We start from the raw sequence: 18,782 nt of genomic DNA on the forward strand, positions 1-18,782 counted from the left end.
ACTGTGTGTTTGAGACCATTACATTCACTCCATTCATTATTATGAGCCGTCCTCCCCTCACCAGCCTCCTCTGGAGTAGGCCTATGACACCATCTCTAAACAGAATGGCTGTTTTAAATTTTACTTTTACATAATGGTGGTAGCCTAATCAATTCATTGACCGTTTGAATTGAAAACATGCATTGCCACTCCACAAAACTCTAAACCTAGATTCAATCCGGACCACGGAAGCTCCACGTTATAACACGATTAACATTTAAAAGATTGCGCCGACATTTGCAACATTTACCATGAATGTGGTCTCCGCGAACGCAGATAGCGATCGGATTGAATCTGGCCCATGCTCTCACTAATCTGGAAAACCCAGCACTAAAATCTTGCGTAATTGCGTCAGAGATTATAGTCTCACAAATGTCCAAAAAATAAAGTTCCTAGTTACATGGCTGCGAAAATGCGCTAAAAGCCAGTGGTCACAGTGCATGATGTCTTGTTCCACCTCTAGCATGACTTGTCATCTCTTTGGATGGCAACCCAATTGGTGAGAACATTCTCTGTACTGTGTCGCTCTCTGGTGGATGTCTGAGGTACAACAGGGGCAGTCTCACCATAAGGCATTAGGTTAAATCCTCTGCTATTGTCCTATTGCAGGGGTTTAGTTCATCTTTTGCCACGCTAACACCTGTCCAATCCTGCCTCCAAGTGCATAAGTGGAAAGGGATCACAAGAATTGTTACTGAGGAAATACAGGTATCGACTTAAAGTGGTAAAGACCCATCATGCCTTTATAAGAGGCAGCCAGTCTGGACCAGTGATGTACAGTCGTGGTCAAAAGTTTTGAGAATGACACAAATACTAATTTTCACAAAGTCTGCTGTCTCAGTTTTGATGTTGGCAATTTGCATATACTCCAGAATGTCATGAAGAGTGATCAGATGAATTGCAAGTCCCTCTTTGCCATGAAAATGAACTTAATCCCCAAAAAACATTTCCACTGCATTTCAGCCCTGCCACAAAAGGACCAACTGCCAGTGATTCTCTCGTTAACACAGGTGAGAGTGTTGACGAGGACAAGGCTGGAGATCACGCTGTCATGCTGATTGAGTTAGAATAACAGACTGGAAGCTTTAAAAGGAGGGTGGTGCTTGAAATCATTGTTCTTCCTCTGTTAACCATGGTTGCAAGGAAACACGTGCCGTCATCATTGCTTTGCACAAAAAGGGCTTCACAGGCAAGGATATTGCTGCTAGTAAGATAGCACCTAAATCAACCATTTATCAGATCATCAAGAACTTCAAGGAGAGAGGTTCAATTGTTGTGAAGAAGGCTTCAGGGCGCCCAAGAAAGTCCAGCAAGCGCCAGGACCGTCTCCTAAAGTTGATTCAGCTGCGGGATCGGGGCACCACCAGTGCAGTGCTTGCTCAGGAATGGCAGCAGGCAGGTGTGAGTGCATCTGCATGCACAGTGAGGCGAAGACTTTTGGAGGATGGCCTGGTGTCAAGAAGGGCAGCAAAGAAGCCACTTCTCTCCAGGAAAAACATCAGGGACAGACTGATATTTTGCAAGGTACAGGGATTGGACTGCTGAGGACTGGGGTAAAGTCATTTTCTCTGATGAATACCCTTTCCAATTGTTTGGGGCATCCGGAAAACACCTTGTCCGGAGAAGACAAGGTGAGCGCTACCATCAGTCCTGTGTCATGCCAACAGTAAAGCATCCTGAGACCATTCATGTGTGGGGTTGCTTCTCAGCCAAGGGAGTGGGCTCACTCACAATTTTGCCTAAGAACACAGCCATGAATAAAGAATGGTACCAACACATCCTCAGAGAGCAACTTCTCCCAACCATCCAAGAACAGTTTGGTGACGACCAATGCCTTTTCCAGCATGATGGAGCACCTTGCCAGAAGGCAAAAGGGATAACTAAGTGGCTCGGGGAACAAAACATCGACATTTTGGGTCCATGGCCAGGAAACTCCCCAGACCTTAATCCCATTGAGAACTTGTGGTCGATCTTCAAGAGGCAGGTGGACAAACAAAACCCCACAAATTCTGACAAACTCCAAGCATTGATTATGCAAGAATGGGCTGCCATCAGTCAGGACGTGGCCCAGAAGTTAATTGACAGTATGCCAGGGCGGATTGCAGAGGTCTTGAAAAAGAAGGGTCAAAACAAATATTGTCTCTTTGCATAAACTTTATGTAATTGTCAATAAAAGCCTTTGACACTTATGGAATGCTTGTAATTATACTTCAGTATACCATAGTAACATCTGACAAAAATATCTCAGAACACTGAAGCAGCGAACTTTGTGAAGACCAATACTCTCAAAACTTTTGACCACGACTGTATATGAACACTAGATTGAAGACGCTATGCATTGGCCAACGGGAAGCTTTGAAGGCACAGTCCGCCATATTGGTACTCCTCAGAAGGCGCAGTTCTCCATATAAATTAATGGAATCCTACATTATTTTAATGTAGCGTTTCAAGGACAAAATTACATATTTAAGTATTTCTTTGTTGTAGTAACAGTAAATACTCAAAAGAAATCGGCACAACAAAAATATCAATGCAATATGCCACAATTTCCAAGATTTTACTGAGTTACAGTTCATATAAGGAAATCAGTCAATTGAAATTAATTCATTAGGACCTAATCTATGGATTTCACATGACCGGGAATACAGATATGCATCTGTTGGTCACAGATACCATTTAAAAAAAACTAGTGCCATGGATACGAAAACCAGTCAATATCTGGTGTGACCACCATTTGCCTCATGCAGCGCGACATCTCCTTCGCATAGATTTGATCAGTCTGTTGATTGTGGCCTGTGGAATGTTGTCCCACTCCTCTTCAATGGCTGTGAAAAGTTACTGGATATTGGCGGAAACTGGAACACGCTGTCGTACACTTCGATCCAGATTATCACAAACATGCTCAATGGGTGACATGTCTGGTGAGTATGCAGGCCATGCAAGAACTGGGACATTTTCAGCTTCCAGGAATTGTGTACAGATCCTTGCGGATGAAAGGTACAACAATGGGCCTCAGGATCTCATCACGGTATCTCTGTGCATTCAAATTGCCATCAATAAAATGCAATTGTGTTCGTTGTCTGTAGCTTATGCCTGCCCATAACATAACCCCACTGCCACCATGGGACACTCTGTTCACAACGTTGACATCAGCAAACCGGTCGCCATACACGCTGTCTGCCATCTGCCCGGTACAGTTGAAACCGGGATTCATCCATGAAGAGCACACTTCTCCAGCGTGCCAGTGGCCATCGGTGAGCATTTGCCCACTGAAGTCAGTTACGACACCGAACTGCAGTCAGGTCAAGACCCTGGTGAGAACGACGAGCACGCAGATGAGCTTCTCGGAGACAGTTTCTGAAGAAATTCTTAAGTTGTGCAAAACCACAGTTTCATCAACTGTCCGGGTGGCTGGTCTCAGACGATCCCGCAGGTGAAGAAGCCGGATGTGGAGGTCCTGGGCTGGCGTTGTTACACGTGATCTGCGGTTGTGAGCAGTGTTGCCAACTCCTCAGTAAGGAAAGTAGCTATTGGCTGTCCTAAAAGTCGCTAAATGACATCATCACCTAATTTGCATAATTGGCCATGTGCATGTAATTGTGATGGACGCTGTAGGAGAGAGGAATAACGTTGTGGGAGAGACAAAAGGTGAGTAAAAAACACCCTAAATATGTTTAGAACTACAAATGAACTTTCTTCTGTCAATTCTTTTTTTTTTTTTTATGTCACAATTCCAACCCTCCTCCTTTATACGGTCTTGGGACCGGCAAAAGTGACCCAAAAGAGACACTGGCGGTGTTAGTTAGTTAATTTTTTTGTATTATTATTATTATTATTATTTTTAGTTTAGTTTAGTTTTCTTAAGTTTGGTTTGGTTTTTAACCTTATGGTCCACTTAGGAGCCTACAACAAGTCACAGCAAAACATGAACATTTTTAACCATAACATTTTAAACATTTCTTTGTATACAATCTACATTAACAATCTAAATGGACCAAAAAGAGACAATAGAAAAAACTGTCAATGGCAATGTGAGAAAATGATGGTAACTAGTCTGGCCCTAATTCAGGTTAATTGTTTTTTTTTTTTCAGACCCCCTTCTACACACACACAGGCTGTGCTGGCTCACAGAAAGAGTGGGTCATCGTCATTTTGGTCAAGGCTCTCTATGGCAGGTTCAGCAACTGAGGGAGCTAACTTAAATGAGTAAGCAGCTGATGTGCCAAAAAGCTGCAAAACTTTATCAGGCAGCTGGTGCTCATAGCAAGCCTCACCAGACAGCTTCAGTCCATATCGAATGTACAGGATGGAGTTAAGGGTCTGCAAGGACATCCGATTTCTACGTTTGCTTTTTACCACACTCATCTGGCTGAATACTCTCTCGACTTCAGCATTCGAGTGTGGCAAGGACAACACAGACACAGCAGCCATGGCAAGTTCTTGAAATGGGTTGATATCAGCTGCATCCCTGAACTTCCTAATCTCACTCCAGAAGCCCAGTGTGTTTCTTGTCTCATTCCATTTACTAAGATGGATGGCACGCCAATCTTGTCTATCTCTGCAGGGGAGTAGCCAAGGAGCTTGGCTATTTTTTCTATTTCTCCAGGGCTCTTATTGTGCTTTAGAGTTTCCTCCACATTGAAAACTGAAATGTACTGCAATGCTTCGATGTTGTCCGGCAGTCTCACCCTCAACTCATTAGTGAGGGAGATGGTGAAGGCAACATACCGCTTTCGGACATTGTTTTCATCCTCAGGCACAAGGTGGATCTCAGCTGCCTTTGACTCAAAAAGGTAACCAAGGTACGGTTTGGGACTGATGTATCCATCTATTGGCCCTTTGAGTACATCAACATTTGCCAGTGGATTCAGCACCCTGCTGCTCACAGACTTGATCAGGCTAACTAAGCTGTCAAGTAGCTTAAGAGGATCTACTTGCTCTCCCTCAAAAGCCTTGATGGCCAACTGTACCTCACCCAGCACTGACTTCAAAAAAGTCAGATACAATATGTTTTGAGGATCACTGTACATGGAGTATAAAACCTCAGCCATGTAGCAGTGTTCACTGGACTTGGTGACTGCGAAATGCAGGCTAAGCTTCTCCCACTGGTCCAAAATGTGTGAAACCGCAGGTTCAATGGAGAGCCAACGTGTGGCATACACCTTGGTTATCTGTAAAGGTTTCTCCCCACAGTTGATGGTCTCATATATCACCGACCATTTCGAATACCACCGTACCTTCTCCGCTATGCAATCCGGTTTCCGAGCTGGTCATGGGTGCACTTCAGCCACGCTCAAGGTCCTAAACGATATTATAACCGCGATTGATAATAGACAGTACTGTGCAGCCGTCTTCATCGACCTGGCCAAGGCTTTCGACTCTGTCAACCACCGCATTCTTATTGGCAGACTAAATAGCCTTGGTTTCTCAAATGACTGCCTCGCCTGGTTCACCAACTACTTCTCAGATAGAGTTCAGTGTGTCAAATCGGAGGGCCTGTTGTCTGGACCTATGGCAGTCTCTATGGGGGTGCCACAGGGTTCAATTCTAGGGCCAACACTTTTCTCCGTGTATATCAATGATGTCGCTCTTGCTGCTGGTGACTCTCAGATCCACCTCTACGCAGACGACACCATTTTGTATACATCTGGCCCTTCATTGGACACTGTGTTAACAAACCTCCAAACGAGCTTCAATGCCATACAACACTCCTTCAGTAACCTCCAACTGCTCTTAAACACTAGTAAAACTAAATGCATGCTTTTCAATCGAACGCTGCTGGCACCCGCCCACCCGACTAGAATCACCACTCTCGACGGGTCTGACCTAGAGTATGTGGACAACTACAAATACCTAGGTGTCTGGTTAGACTGTAAACTCTCCTTCCAGACTCACATTAAGAATCTCCAATCCAAAGTTAAATCTAGAATCGGCTTCCTATTTCGCAACAAAGCCTCCTTCACTCATGCTGCCAAACATGCCCTCGTAAAACTGACTATCCTACCGATCCTTGACTTCGGCGATGTCATTTACAAAATAGCCTCCAACACTCTACTCAGCAAATTGGATGTAGTCTATCACAGTGCCATCCGTTTTGTCTCCAAAGCCCCATACACTACCCACCACTGTGACCTGTACGCTCTTGTTGGCTGGTCCTCACTACATGTTCGTCGTCAAACCCACTGGCTCCAGGCCATCCATAAATCACTGCTAGGCAAATCCCCGCCTTATCTTAGCTCATTGGTCACCATAGCAGCACCCACCCGTAGTCTGCGCTCCAGCAGGTATATCTCACTGGTCATTCCCAAAGCCAACACCTCCTTTGGCCGCCATTCCTTCCAGTTCTCTGCTGCCAATGACTGGAACGAATTGCAAAAATCTCTGAAGCTGGAGACTCTTATCTCCCTCACTAACTTTAAGCATCAGTTGTCAGAGCACCTTACCGATCACTGCACCTGTACACAGCCCATCTGAAATTAGCCCACCCAACTACCTCATCCCTATATTGTTATTTATTTTGCTCTTTTGCACCCCAGTATCTCTATTTGCACATAATCTCTTGCACATAATCATCTAGCATTCCAGTTTTAATACTAATTGTAATTATTTTGCACTATAGCCTATTTATTGCCTTACCTCCATAACTTGCAACATTTGCACACACTGTATATATATTTTCTGTTGTATTTTTTGACTTTATGTTTTTTTACCCCATATGTAACTCTGTGTTGTTGTTTTTATCGCACTGCTTTGCTTTATCTTGGCCAGGTCGCAGTTGTAAATGAGAACTTGTTCTCAACTGGCTTACCTGGTTAAATAAAGGTTAAATAAAAAAGTAAATAAATATATAGCCTTGTAGGCCTCCCTGCGCGTTGGAGACACTGAAAACCAGTTATAAGTCTCTCGTACCAAGTACTCCACACTACGGGGGATGGTGTCATTGGAAGCATGACTTACAGCAAGCTGCAGAGAGTGGCACACACAGCGAATAAGAACCAGATCTTTGAGGCCATACTCCCCCTTCAGCACTTTATGGACCCCATTGTTCATCCCCATCATAACAGAGGCAATGTCAGTCCATATCCCCAGGAGTTTCTCTTTTTTAAGACAACACTTCTCGAGGAAAGCCACAAAAGCACGGGCTATACATTTGGCATCTCCTCCCTCCAACTCAACAAGCCCCAGAAATGTTGATACAATTGTCTGCTTGGTGTCACTAAAGTACCTTATCACAACCCCCAAGTCCTTAGAAACACTTACATCCGTGGACTCATCGAGGAGGCTGAAACGCTGGTCAACCACATCTGCAACCAACTTTTTCAGAAAGTATGGTGCTAGAACACCATTAATCATTTCTGTGCACTTTGTCCTGTGCATTCTGAAGTGGGTAGCAGCAGTGGAGTCTGAGAAAGCAGCTCTACATGCTTCTCCAATGTGATCACATCCCAGCATGGAACAGTGTTCAGCGATAGCTAATGCAATGGTGGGCTCAGCCTTTTTTGCAGTCAATTTTTTTTACCATAAATGGCAGCTTGTTTTGGGTGGAACTGTTATAAGGCTTTGCCTTTTGAGTATGTTTTTGAGTTGTCATGTGTTTTTTTACATCACTAAGTTTGGCGTAGAAATCAGCCTTACAATACAGGCTGTATGCCCTGTGTATCATCTCCAATAAACGGATTCAACCAACCTTCAGGGTTTGATTCCCACTCCTTTCTGTATTTTTGAGTGTACAGTTTAGACTGAGACATGATGAGCTAGCCAGCTAGATGTTTAGCTTATGTCACAGAGAGGCACACACAAAGTGGACGAGGTGAGTAAGTGACTGAAGCTGTGTGAGTCAAATGCAGTGATTTAATTTTAGACAAAGAACATTTTACATTTACATCCAGGGCGGGATCAGCCAGCGGCGGCTTCCCGCATGCGCGATTCATTTGCAGTCTGGACGCGGAGGGGTGAACATCTCCTGCTCTGACTGCAGCTGGGAGGGACTGCTGCGCGAGGACTGGGCCGCCTGTGAGTGCTTTGGGACGGGGCCCACGGCAGCACCCGCTGCTCTTTGAGAAGAGTAAGAACGATACGTGCTTTCACGTCAGTCTCCAATAACAATTTTTTGAAAATGTGTCGCTAGAGGGGTCTGAATATCGCAACAAAGTCGCTAAATTGGCAACACTGGTTGTGAGGCCGGTACTGCCAAATTCTCTAAAACGACGTTGGAGGCAGCTTATGTTGAGAAATTAACAAATGATCTTGCAGTCAGCATGCCAATTGCGCGCTCCCTCAAAACTTGACATCTGTGGCATTGTGTTGTGTGACAAATCTGCACATTTTAGTGGCATTTTATTATCCCCAGCACAAGGTGCACATGTGTAATGATCATGCTGTTTAATCCGCTTCTTGATAATGTCACACCTGTCAGGTGGATGGTTTATTTTGGCTACAGTGAAACGCTCACTAATAGGGATGTAAACAAATGAGCACAAAATATGAGAAACAAGCTTTTTGTGGGTATGGAAACATTTCGGGTATCTATTATTTCAGCTCATGAAACATGGGAACACCACTTTACTGGTTGCATTTATATTTTTGTTCAGTATACTTTAAGAAACTTTGTATTAAGGCGTCGAACAGAAAAAAAATTTTTACGAGATCACATAGAAAGTAAACAAACAAAATGTCTTCGTTTGAAGCAGTATTCACAGCTCTGTATAATGAAGAGATGCGCACGTCTCCACCCTAACAATGGGAGTCGTTGTCCCAATGGTAGAAAGACAGGCGACAACCTTAGGTCCAAAATAAACCCATAGGAATGTGTTGGGCTTAACAGATTTTGGAGAGCGAAAACGCTCGTGTCGCCTCTTCCTCTGGTAGAGTTGGAGGACACTGCTTTTCAGGAAGTGCAAATCACATTTAACACCAAAGACTTTAAGCAGCACTCAACCCTCCTTGCGAGAAATTTCTGCTGGGTGAGCTGTAGTCGAGTCTTCAGTCTCCTCTAGATGGCACTGTTGCATTAAGCCATATTCTCATACCCATAAGAATCTTCCCACCTCCGGTGTCAAGACAACTAGCAGCCCCATAGATCAACATGATAGTAAAACATTTTGAAGCTAAGCATTGTTAAGACTCAAATGACAAATAGTTTGAGTTACCAGTATGATAGGGTAAGAGTTTAACTAAGCTCATGAGGTGAGTAATATTTTGGAAGTTCATAGAAATTCTCTTAACATAAACCACATTGTGTGTAGACTAAACAGACAGCCATCACAAAATATACACTTCATCAGTCCAGTCCCCCAATGACATCAAGACCAAAGAGGTTACATATCTAACATTGGTATGTAAAACCATAAGCCCATGGAAGCGACCACAAAGAGGTCCCATCAATTGTTGGTCAAATCCAACTTGCTCAGGTTTGAAAGAAGCACAGACAAGATTTCACCTTCTCCAAAAATAGATTTATTAAACTGTAGGTGCAGCCTTCGGGGGCAACTTTGCAGCTGCAACCTGGGGAAACAAATAAAAAAGACAGTGCTGTAGATCTGTTCAGAGGTTATTCCAGTGAGCTATTGATCTAACAAAGTAATGAGGCCTGGAATAAAACTAACAGCTTGAGGACATTGACTTCACTACAACCCGTCAGAAACGCCAGTCATGTCTGTGAGAGCACATGACATACCTGGCTCCCTGGGATATAAACTATTTCTTAAGCCATCAAAAACACCACAGGGGGAAGCCAAGCGAGCCGATCAATGACGCCACCATGTAGCAGCCAGGGAGGGCCAGGTTAGCTCATCTAAATTCAGCTGTTAACAAAGGATCAACAGTGAAAAGCTGCACCATATGGTGGATTCAGTCAGCATGAAATTCCCTCTGCTGGTTTACCCTTGGATTGTCACACCGTTGTTCCTCTTAGGCACACTCAGATTGAAGCCGACAGCGGCTGAGCTGCTGTTTGTTTTTACCACAGTAAAAAAAACTACGACTGACACTCATTATGCAGGCTGCGAGGCTCAGGAGCAAAGTTAGAGAATAAATTTAGACCAAGGACAGCTGGCTGAATTCAAAAAGCAGGCTGCATGCTTGGGCAACACTGTGCTGATGCTCTCATTACATGCACTGTCTGGGATGTTCTACCATCAAAGTGCAGGGGGACATGTTTTAGTGATGACTTTTTAGATAAGGGCCCACAGGCCTGATACTATGAGGTACAAGTAGGCGGTACCCTGGTCCTGGGGAGCCTTGGGGCTATAAAGCCTTTATTCCAGCCAAGCAAGGCGGCAAATTGCCTAGCGGTTAGATATGTGGGATATGCAAAAAACACATTTCCATTTCACGCCACACCTGTATAGGTTACACTTGAACATGTGTTAAAGGTCAAATAAGCCCCCCCATTTGACCAAATTATCTCACGGTCCCGATTTAACCTATTTATTTTGCCGTATTTCTGGAACAGGCCTGCACAACCCATGGGCTCCCCAGAAGCAAGGTAACCAAACCCTGCTGGTGGGGTAAAGAAAAGGGCCTCACCTGGCCAGCAATCCTGTCCAGATCTCTGGTTCCCTGGGCGGTTAGTCTGCGACCACTGCGAGAGAGAAGAGGTTCATTGAGTCAGCAAGAACAAATTAACACTCCTCCATACTAACAGATCAACTCCATTCTGTACATCAACAACGCAAAGACATCAACATCCCTTATACAGGTGACTGACTCAACACTAGAGACCGGAACACTTTGGCAATGACACCACTACACAACCGCCATAGGATGAAATGTGCCCACCCATGTGCAGAAATTGCTAGAATGCTACAAAATCAATTAACACATCTGAATGCACCTGGTCAGATCACAATAGTTATGTTCATCCAGATTTCATGCAAATAAAATAATCAAAACGAATTAAATTGAGCACTTGTAAGATACTTTGTATACAGTTGTGTTCAGTGGACACAAAATGGGTTCAACAAGAACATTTTTTTTCCGGTTTCAAGGCGTTTGGTCTTTGTTAGGCGCAGCATGCAAACTGAATTTAAAATCCTCAACCCAGTGGTGCTCTGGGACCAGGACTGGGTGACGTAATAAAACAGTCCATATCTGGTGTTTCACTCTGTTCTCAGTAGAAGTAGCGATGTAGGACCAGCTCGTTTACCCCAATCCTAACCATAAGGACCAATGAGAACGCCGACCTTGGATCAGTGTCTAGGGACAACATTCTAACCAGCATGGTTCAACTCACCCGTTGGGGTTCTTCTCCACCATCTTGAGAAGCTCGAGGGCTTGCAGCACCTTACGGGCCACATTTTTGGAGCCGACGCTGAAGTGGGCGGGGCACACACCGTTCCTCTGGCGACCACCGTAGATCTTGGTCATGGAGCCCACACCGGCACCCCCACGCAGGTACAGGTGGCGCACTGTGGAAGCTGGGAGGGAGAAGAGGGGAACAAAATGAGAGGGGTTAATACCACTGATGGTCAGAGTCACAATGATCTTGTTCCATACTTCTGCACTAACGGTGAGGAAAATCATTTGTGGTCAATTTGGGTCTAAACCAATGCCAATAACAGATTGTACCTACCAAACTAGACTAATGGAATGAGAAAACAGGTAGTCCTGAAGGGAAGAATGTCATGGGGTGTCAATGGTCTAAATCATACCAGCTCTGGTGTAGAACCAGTTCTCATCGCTGGGGGCCAGCTCCTTGTGTTTGGCCAGCTTGACAATGTCCACCCAATCTGGGACCTTCAGCTTTCCTGACCTAGAACATGAAAAGCATACTTAGTCAATCAGAAAACCTCAACGCATTACTAAGCAAGAATTTAACAAGGCTTCACGTGTATGCGACTACACATGCTTATATTAAAGAACTCAGTGGAAAACTCACTTCTTCAGGAAAGCCGACAGGGCACGGACAAACTCCTGCTGGTTGACGTCTTTCACTGTGACACCAGGCATCTGTGAGAGAGGGAGAGGAGAACTTCAATATGAGGTACAATGCATGAATGATGGCAATACAGACTGCAATGAAGGTCCTGAGTACATTCAATATGTAGCCTAGCTGTCATGTAACTAACGTTAGGTATATAATGTGCAGATGATAGGATGACTCAACTACCCCAATAATCAGAAAACAGTTCATCTGATGATTGCAAGTGTCTATACACTACTATTGACAACTTTCCTGCAAACCACATATCTAGCTAACTAGTTACTTAACTAACCACATGGGTGATGAACGGCTTGCTTAAGCAGGCAATTAACGTTAGTTGGCTAATTAATTATTTAGGTAGCTTACCTTCCTGTTGGACAGCGGTGATAGAAAATATTCACAATCTCGTGATAACATGAATCCCTCATAGTGAATAATATTGCATTATCTGAAGGACAATTTAAGCAAATAACTGATATCACCAAAGCCTAGTTGGGCTAACCAGCTCACAAAACAAACCGGTCACCGGCATGTGATGGTAGTTATCTCATTAGCAAGAGTTAGCCACAACGTTAGCAGTGAACCTCGGTAGAAGCCCAGACATGTAACCACAGAAATTCGAGGCAGAAATCCAGCCAGTATAAGAAGGATCACAGTTCAACAGCCGAAGAGCGTAGTACATTCAAATGGAAGAGACCGTTAGCGCAGATAAGATAGTCTCTTCTAAAATGGACAAAGTAAACGCGAAATGTTTAGGCCTCAATGCAGAGGCATGGGGGCAGCCATCACTGGAAGATACGTGTGTGAGGGCCGCATGCAACTTTACATATATTGTAAATAATCTACACGATTCTGTACTTCCCGGAAAACCCGGTAGTTGTTAATTGATTGTTTAATGTATACGCGGTCAGTTATGGGAGAATAATTATCACGAAAATGTCATACATTTGTTCAAATAAAGCCAGAGAACAGACATCCTTTTACCTTGCTTGTGGACAGCGAGAGGAAGAGGGTTGGACGGGGTTTCCAGCCCGTGTTAAAACGGGCGGATCGCGTTCACTCTCGCGATATATGACCTCACCCTGTACGTTGAAATGTTCATCACAAGATGGCCTGTTGATGAATTTCTAGCCCAATCAGAGTACAACCTGCTGCATTTCAAAGCAGCATGCAGTGTCCAAGGTTAAGGCTACTTCACAATCAAATGCCTTGAATTATTAAATTGTCAGCAAAAGAAGAGGCAAATGCCCTGGAGCAGCAATATGAATTAATTAGCAGTTTTTTAGTGGTATATGGAAGTACATTTTTATTGCAGCAATAGGATACTAATGTCTAATGTTACTATAGTCTGCACAGTGAATGCAATAACCAGGATGATGTATTTCAAACTGATGTTTTTATTATAATAATCTTGTGAAATATCACGTCAGTATTTCAAGAGAAGCACAGCCACTACCAGGAGCAGTTGGAGTTATCCCACCAGAAGCTGAGACATGTAGAAGCTCTAGGAGACAACGACAACATCCTGAGAAACCAGGAGAGATACAATAACCTGGCCGAGAAGAACAGAGAGATGGGATACAAGATGAAGAAGCACATGCAGGATTTAAACAGCAAGATCTCCCGTCACGGACTCAACCGCAACGAACTGTAACGGATTCCTCAGATGTGACTCTGGGTGACAAGAGGGCTGTGTGTTTTCAACATTAGTGGCTGTTTTCCTCGAAACAAGACATTTTAACTCCATGTTTTCTTGCCGCCATGCTTCAGAGTGGCGATGCTGGGATCATGACAACCCTACAATCAACTGCTAATCTGCCATTATGGAGTATTGTGCGTAGGCCAGTGACAAATCTCAATTTAATCCGTTTTAAATTCAGGCTGTAACAAAGCACTGTGTAAACCCAATCAGAATGTACTCGGATGAAAAGTTACTGAAAGAATGGGGCGGCAGGTAGCTTAGTGGTTAAGAGCGTTGTGCCAGTAACCGAAAGGTCGCTGGTTCTAATCCCCGAGCCGACTAGGTGAAAAATCTGTCGATGTGCCCTTGAGCAAGGCACTTAACCCTAATTGCTCCTGTAAGTCGTTCTGGTTAAGAGCGTCTGCTAAATGACTAAAATGTAAATGTAAGATCTGTGAAATGCATTGTAACCATATCTTATTATTATTATTTTATTTTTATAGGGGGTAGATAAGCTTTAATATTGCAGATAGATTGTTGCTTCCATCAATGTAATTGTCTGCATCATTTCCAGTCACCCATATTTTTTTGCAAATACATATATATAAAATATATACAGTACCAGTCAAAACTTTGGACACACCTACTCATTCAAGGGTTTTTCTTTATTTTTACTATTTTCTACATAGTAGAATAATAATGAATACATCAAAACTATGAAATAACACATATGGAATCATGTAGTAACCAAAAAAGTGTTAAACAAATGAGAACATTTTTTATATTTGAGATTCTTCAAATAGCCACCCTTTGCCTTGATGACAGCTTTGCACACTCTTGGCATTCTCTCAACCAGGTTCACCTGGAATGCTTTTCCAACAGTCTTGAAGGAGTTCCCACATATGCTTAGCACTTGTTGGCTGATTTTCCTTCACTCTGCCATTCCGACTCATCCCAAACCATCTCAATTGGGTTGAGGTGGGGGGATTGTGGAGGCCAGGTCATCTGATGCAGCACTCCATCACTCTCCTTCTTGGTCAAATAGCCCTTACACAGCTTGGAGGTGTGTTGGGTCATTGTCCTGTTGAAAAACAAATGATAGTCCCACTAAGCCCAAACCAGATGGGATGGCGAATCGCTGCAGAATGCTGTGGTAGCCATGCTGGTTAAGTGTGCCTTGAATTCTAAATAAATCACAGACAGTTTCACCAGCAAAGCACCCCCACACCATAACACCTACCCTCCATGCTTTACGGTGGGAACTACACATGTGGAGATCATCCGTTCACCCATACCGCGTCTCACAAAGACACGGCGGTTGGAACCAAAAATCTCAAATTTGGACTCCAGACCAAAGGACAAATTTCCACCTGTCTAATGTCCATTGCTCATTTTTCTTGGCCCAAGCAGGTCTCTTCTTCTTATTGGTGTCCTTTAGTAGTAGTTTCTTTGCAGCAATTCGACCATAAAGGCCTGATTCACACAGTCCCCTCTGAACAGTTGATGTTGAGATGTGTCTGTGACTTGAACTCTGTGAAGCATTTATTTGGGCTGCAATTTCTGAGGCTGGTAACTCTAATTAACTTATCCTCTGCAGCAGAGGTAACTCTGGGTCTTCCATTCCTGTGGTGGTCCTCATGCGAGCCAGTTTCATCATAGCGCTTGATGGTTTTTGCGACTGCACTTGAAGAAAATTTCAAAGTTCTTGAAATGTTCCATATTGACTGACCTTCATGTCTTACAGTAATGATGGACTGTCATTTCTCTTTGCTTATTTGAGTTGTTCTTGCCATAACATGGACTTTGTCTTTTACCAAATAGGGCTATCTTCTGTATACCCCCCCTACCTTGTCACAACACAACTGATTGGCTCAAACGCATTAAGAAGGAAATAAATTCCACAAATTAACTTTTAAGAAGGCACACCTGTTAATTGAAATGCATTCCAGGTGACTACCTCATGAAGCTGGTTGAGAGAATACCAGGAGTGTGCAAAGCTGTCATCAAGGCAAAGGGTGGCTATTTGAAGAAATATATTTTGATTTGTTTAACACGTTTTTGGCTACTACATGATTCCATACAGTGGGGAAAAAAAGTATTTAGTCAAATCAAATCAAATCAAATCAAATTTTATTGGTCACATGCGCCGAATACAACAGGTGCAGACATTACAGTGAAATGCTTACTTACAGCCCTTAACCAACAGTGCATTTATTTTAAACAAAAAAGTAAGAATAAAACAACAACAAAAAAGTGTTGAGAAAAAAAGAGCAGAAGTAAAAATAAAGTGACAGTAGGGAGGCTATATATACAATAGAATAAAGTGACAGTAGGGAGGCTATATATACAGGGGGGTACCGTTGCATAGTCAATGTGCGGGGGCACCGGCTAGTTGAGGTAGTTGAGGTAATATGTACATGTGGGTAGAGTTAAAGTGACTATGCATAAATACTTAACAGAGTAGCAGCAGCGTAAAAAGTATGGGGTGGGGGGGCAGTGCAAATAGTCCGGGTAGCCATGATTAGCTGTTCAGGAGTCTTATGGCTTGGGGGTAGAAGCTGTTGAGAAGTCTTTTGGACCTAGACTTGGCACTCCGGTACCGCTTGCCGTGCGGTAGCAGAGAGAACAGTCTATGACCAGGGTGACTGGAGTCTTTGACAATTTTGAGGGCCTTCCTCTGACACCGCCTGGTATAGAGGTCCTGGATGGCAGGGAGCTTTGCCCCTGTGATGTACTGGGCCGTACGCACTACCCTCTGTAGTGCCTTGCGGTCAGAGGCCAAGCAGTTGCCATACCAGGCGGTGATGCAACCAGTCAGGATGCTCTCGATGGTGCAGCTGTAGAATTTTTTTGAGGATCTGAGGACCCATGCCAAATCTTTTTAGTCTCCTGAGGGGGAATAGGCTTTGTCGTGCCCTCTTCACGACTGTCTTGGTGTGTTTGGACCATGATAGTTCGTTGGTGATGTGGACACCAAGGAACTTGAAGCTCTCAACCTGTTCCACTACAGCCCCGTCGATGAGAATGGGGGGCGTGCTCAGTCCTCTTTTTTTTCCTGTAGTCCACAATCATCTCCTTTGTCTTGGTCACGTTGAGGGAGAGGTTGTTGTCCTGGCACCACACGGCCAGATCTCTGACCTCCTCCCTATAGGCTGTCTCATCGTTGTCGGGTGATCAGGCCTACCACTGTTGTGTCGTCGGCAAACTTAATGATGGTGTTGGAGTCGTGCCTGGCCATGCAGTCATGGGTGAACAGAGAGTACAGGAGGGGACTGAGCACGCACCCCTGAGGGGCCCCCGTGTTGAGGATCAGTGTGGCAGATGTGTTGTTACCTACCCTTACCACCTGGGGGCGGCCCGTCAGGAAGTCCAGGATCCAGTTGCAGAGGGAGGTGTTTAGTCCCAGGATCCTTAGCTTAGTGATGAGCTTTGAGGGCACTATGGTGTTGAATGCTGAGCTGTAGTCAATGAATAGCATTCTCACGTAGGTGTTCCTCTTGTCCAGGTGGGAAAGGGCAGTGTGCCACCAATTGTGCAAGTTCTCCCACTTAGAAAGATGAGAGAGGCCTGTAATTTTCATCATAGGTACACGTCAACTACGACAGACAAATTGAGAAAACATTTTCCAGAAAATCACATTGTAGGATTTTTTATGAATTTATTTGCAAATTATGGTGGAAAATAAGTATTTGGTCACCTACAAACAAGCAAGATTTCTGGCTCTCACAGACCTGTAACTTCTTCTTTAAGAGGCTCCCCTGTCCTCCACTCGTTACCTGTATTAATGGCACCTGTTTGAACTTGTTATCAGTATAAAAGACACCTGTCCACAACCTCAAACAGTCACACTCCAAACTCCACTATGGCCAAGACCAAAGAGCTGTCAAAGGACACCAGAAACAAAATTGTAGACCTGCACCAGGCTGGGAAGACTGAATCTGCAATAGGTAAGCAGCTTGGTTTGAAGAAATCAACTGTGGGAGCAATTATTAGGAAATGGAAGACATACAAGACCGCTGATAATCTCCCTCGATCTGGGGCTCCACGCAAGATCTCACCCCGTGGGGTCAAAATGATCACAAGAACGGTGAGCAAAAATCCCAGAACCACACGGGGGGACCTAGTGAATGACCTGCAGAGAGCTGGGACCAAAGTAACAAAGCCTACCATCAGTAACACACTACGCCGCCAGGGACTCAAATCCTGCAGTGCAAGACGTGTCCCCCTGCTTAAGCCAGTACATGTTCAGGCCCGTCTGAAGTTTGCTAGAGTGCATTTGGATGATCCAGAAGAGGATTGGGAGAATGTCATATGGTCAGATGAAACCAAAATATAACTTTTTGGTAAAAACTCAACTCGTCGTGTTTGGAGGACAAAGAATGCTGAGTCGCATCCAAAGAACACCATACCTACTGTGAAGCATGGGGGTGGAAACATCATGCTTTGGGGCTGTTTTTCTGCAAAGGGACCAGGACGACTGATCCGTGTAAAGGAAAGAATGAATGGGGCCATGTATCGTGAGATTTTGAGTGAAAACCTCCTTCCATCAGCAAGGGCATTGAAGATGAAACGTGGCTGGGTCTTTCAGCATGACAATGATCCCAAACACACCGCCCGGGCAACGAAGGAGTGGCTTCATAAGAAGCATTTCAAGGTCCTGGAGTGGCCTAGCCAGTCTTCAGATCTCAACCCCATAGAAAATCTTTGGAGGGAGTTTAAAGTCCATGTTGCCCAGCGACAGCCCCAAAACATCACTGCTCTAGAGGAGATCTGCATGGAGGAATGGGCCAAAATACCAGCAACAGTGTGTGAAAACCTTGTGAAGACTTACAGAAAACGTTTGACCTGTGTCATTGCCAACAAAGGGTATATAACAAAGTATTGAGAAACTTTGGTTATTGACCAAATACTTATTTTCCACCATAATTTGCTAATAAATTCATTAAAAATCCTACAATGTGATTTTCTAGATTTTTTTTCTCATTTTGTCTGTCATAGTTGACGTGTACCTATGATGAAAATTACAGGCCTCTCTCATCTTTTTAAGTGGGAGAACTTGCACAATTGGTGGCTGACTAAATACTTTTTTTCCCCACTGTATGTGTTATTTCATAGTTTTGATGTCTTCACTATTATTCT

General features: G+C 44.0%; 1 protein-coding gene across 1 annotated transcript; it reads right to left on the bottom strand.

Annotated features, from left to right (window-relative positions):
* Positions 1-9,472: 9,472 nt before the first annotated feature.
* LOC121542831 (40S ribosomal protein S19) lies at positions 9,473-12,991 on the bottom strand. The gene is made up of 6 exons (XM_041852389.2): positions 12,947-12,991; positions 11,918-11,988; positions 11,691-11,791; positions 11,273-11,456; positions 10,567-10,621; positions 9,473-9,543 (listed from the first exon to the last, which is right to left on the bottom strand). Exons 2-6 carry the CDS (start codon positions 11,986-11,988, stop codon positions 9,499-9,501), a joined length of 456 nt encoding a protein of 151 aa, XP_041708323.1. The 5' UTR covers positions 12,947-12,991; the 3' UTR covers positions 9,473-9,498.
* Between the last annotated feature and the right edge of the window lie 5,791 nt (positions 12,992-18,782).

This window comes from Coregonus clupeaformis, chromosome 28 (assembly GCF_020615455.1).
Source record: "Coregonus clupeaformis isolate EN_2021a chromosome 28, ASM2061545v1, whole genome shotgun sequence".
Classification (NCBI taxonomy): domain Eukaryota; kingdom Metazoa; phylum Chordata; class Actinopteri; order Salmoniformes; family Salmonidae; genus Coregonus; species Coregonus clupeaformis.

Coding starts and splice junctions, on each gene's coding strand:
- LOC121542831 (XM_041852389.2), bottom strand. CDS start 11,988: ATGCCTGGTGTCACAGTGAAAGACGTCAACCAGCAGGAGTTTGTCCGT. Junction 11,792..11,917: donor CTGTCGGCTTTCCTGAAGAA/GTGAGTTTTCCA, acceptor TTCATGTTCTAG/GTCAGGAAAGCTGAAGGTCC. Junction 10,622..11,272: donor GTGGAGAAGAACCCCAACGG/GTGAGTTGAACC, acceptor TCTCTCTCGCAG/TGGTCGCAGACTAACCGCCC.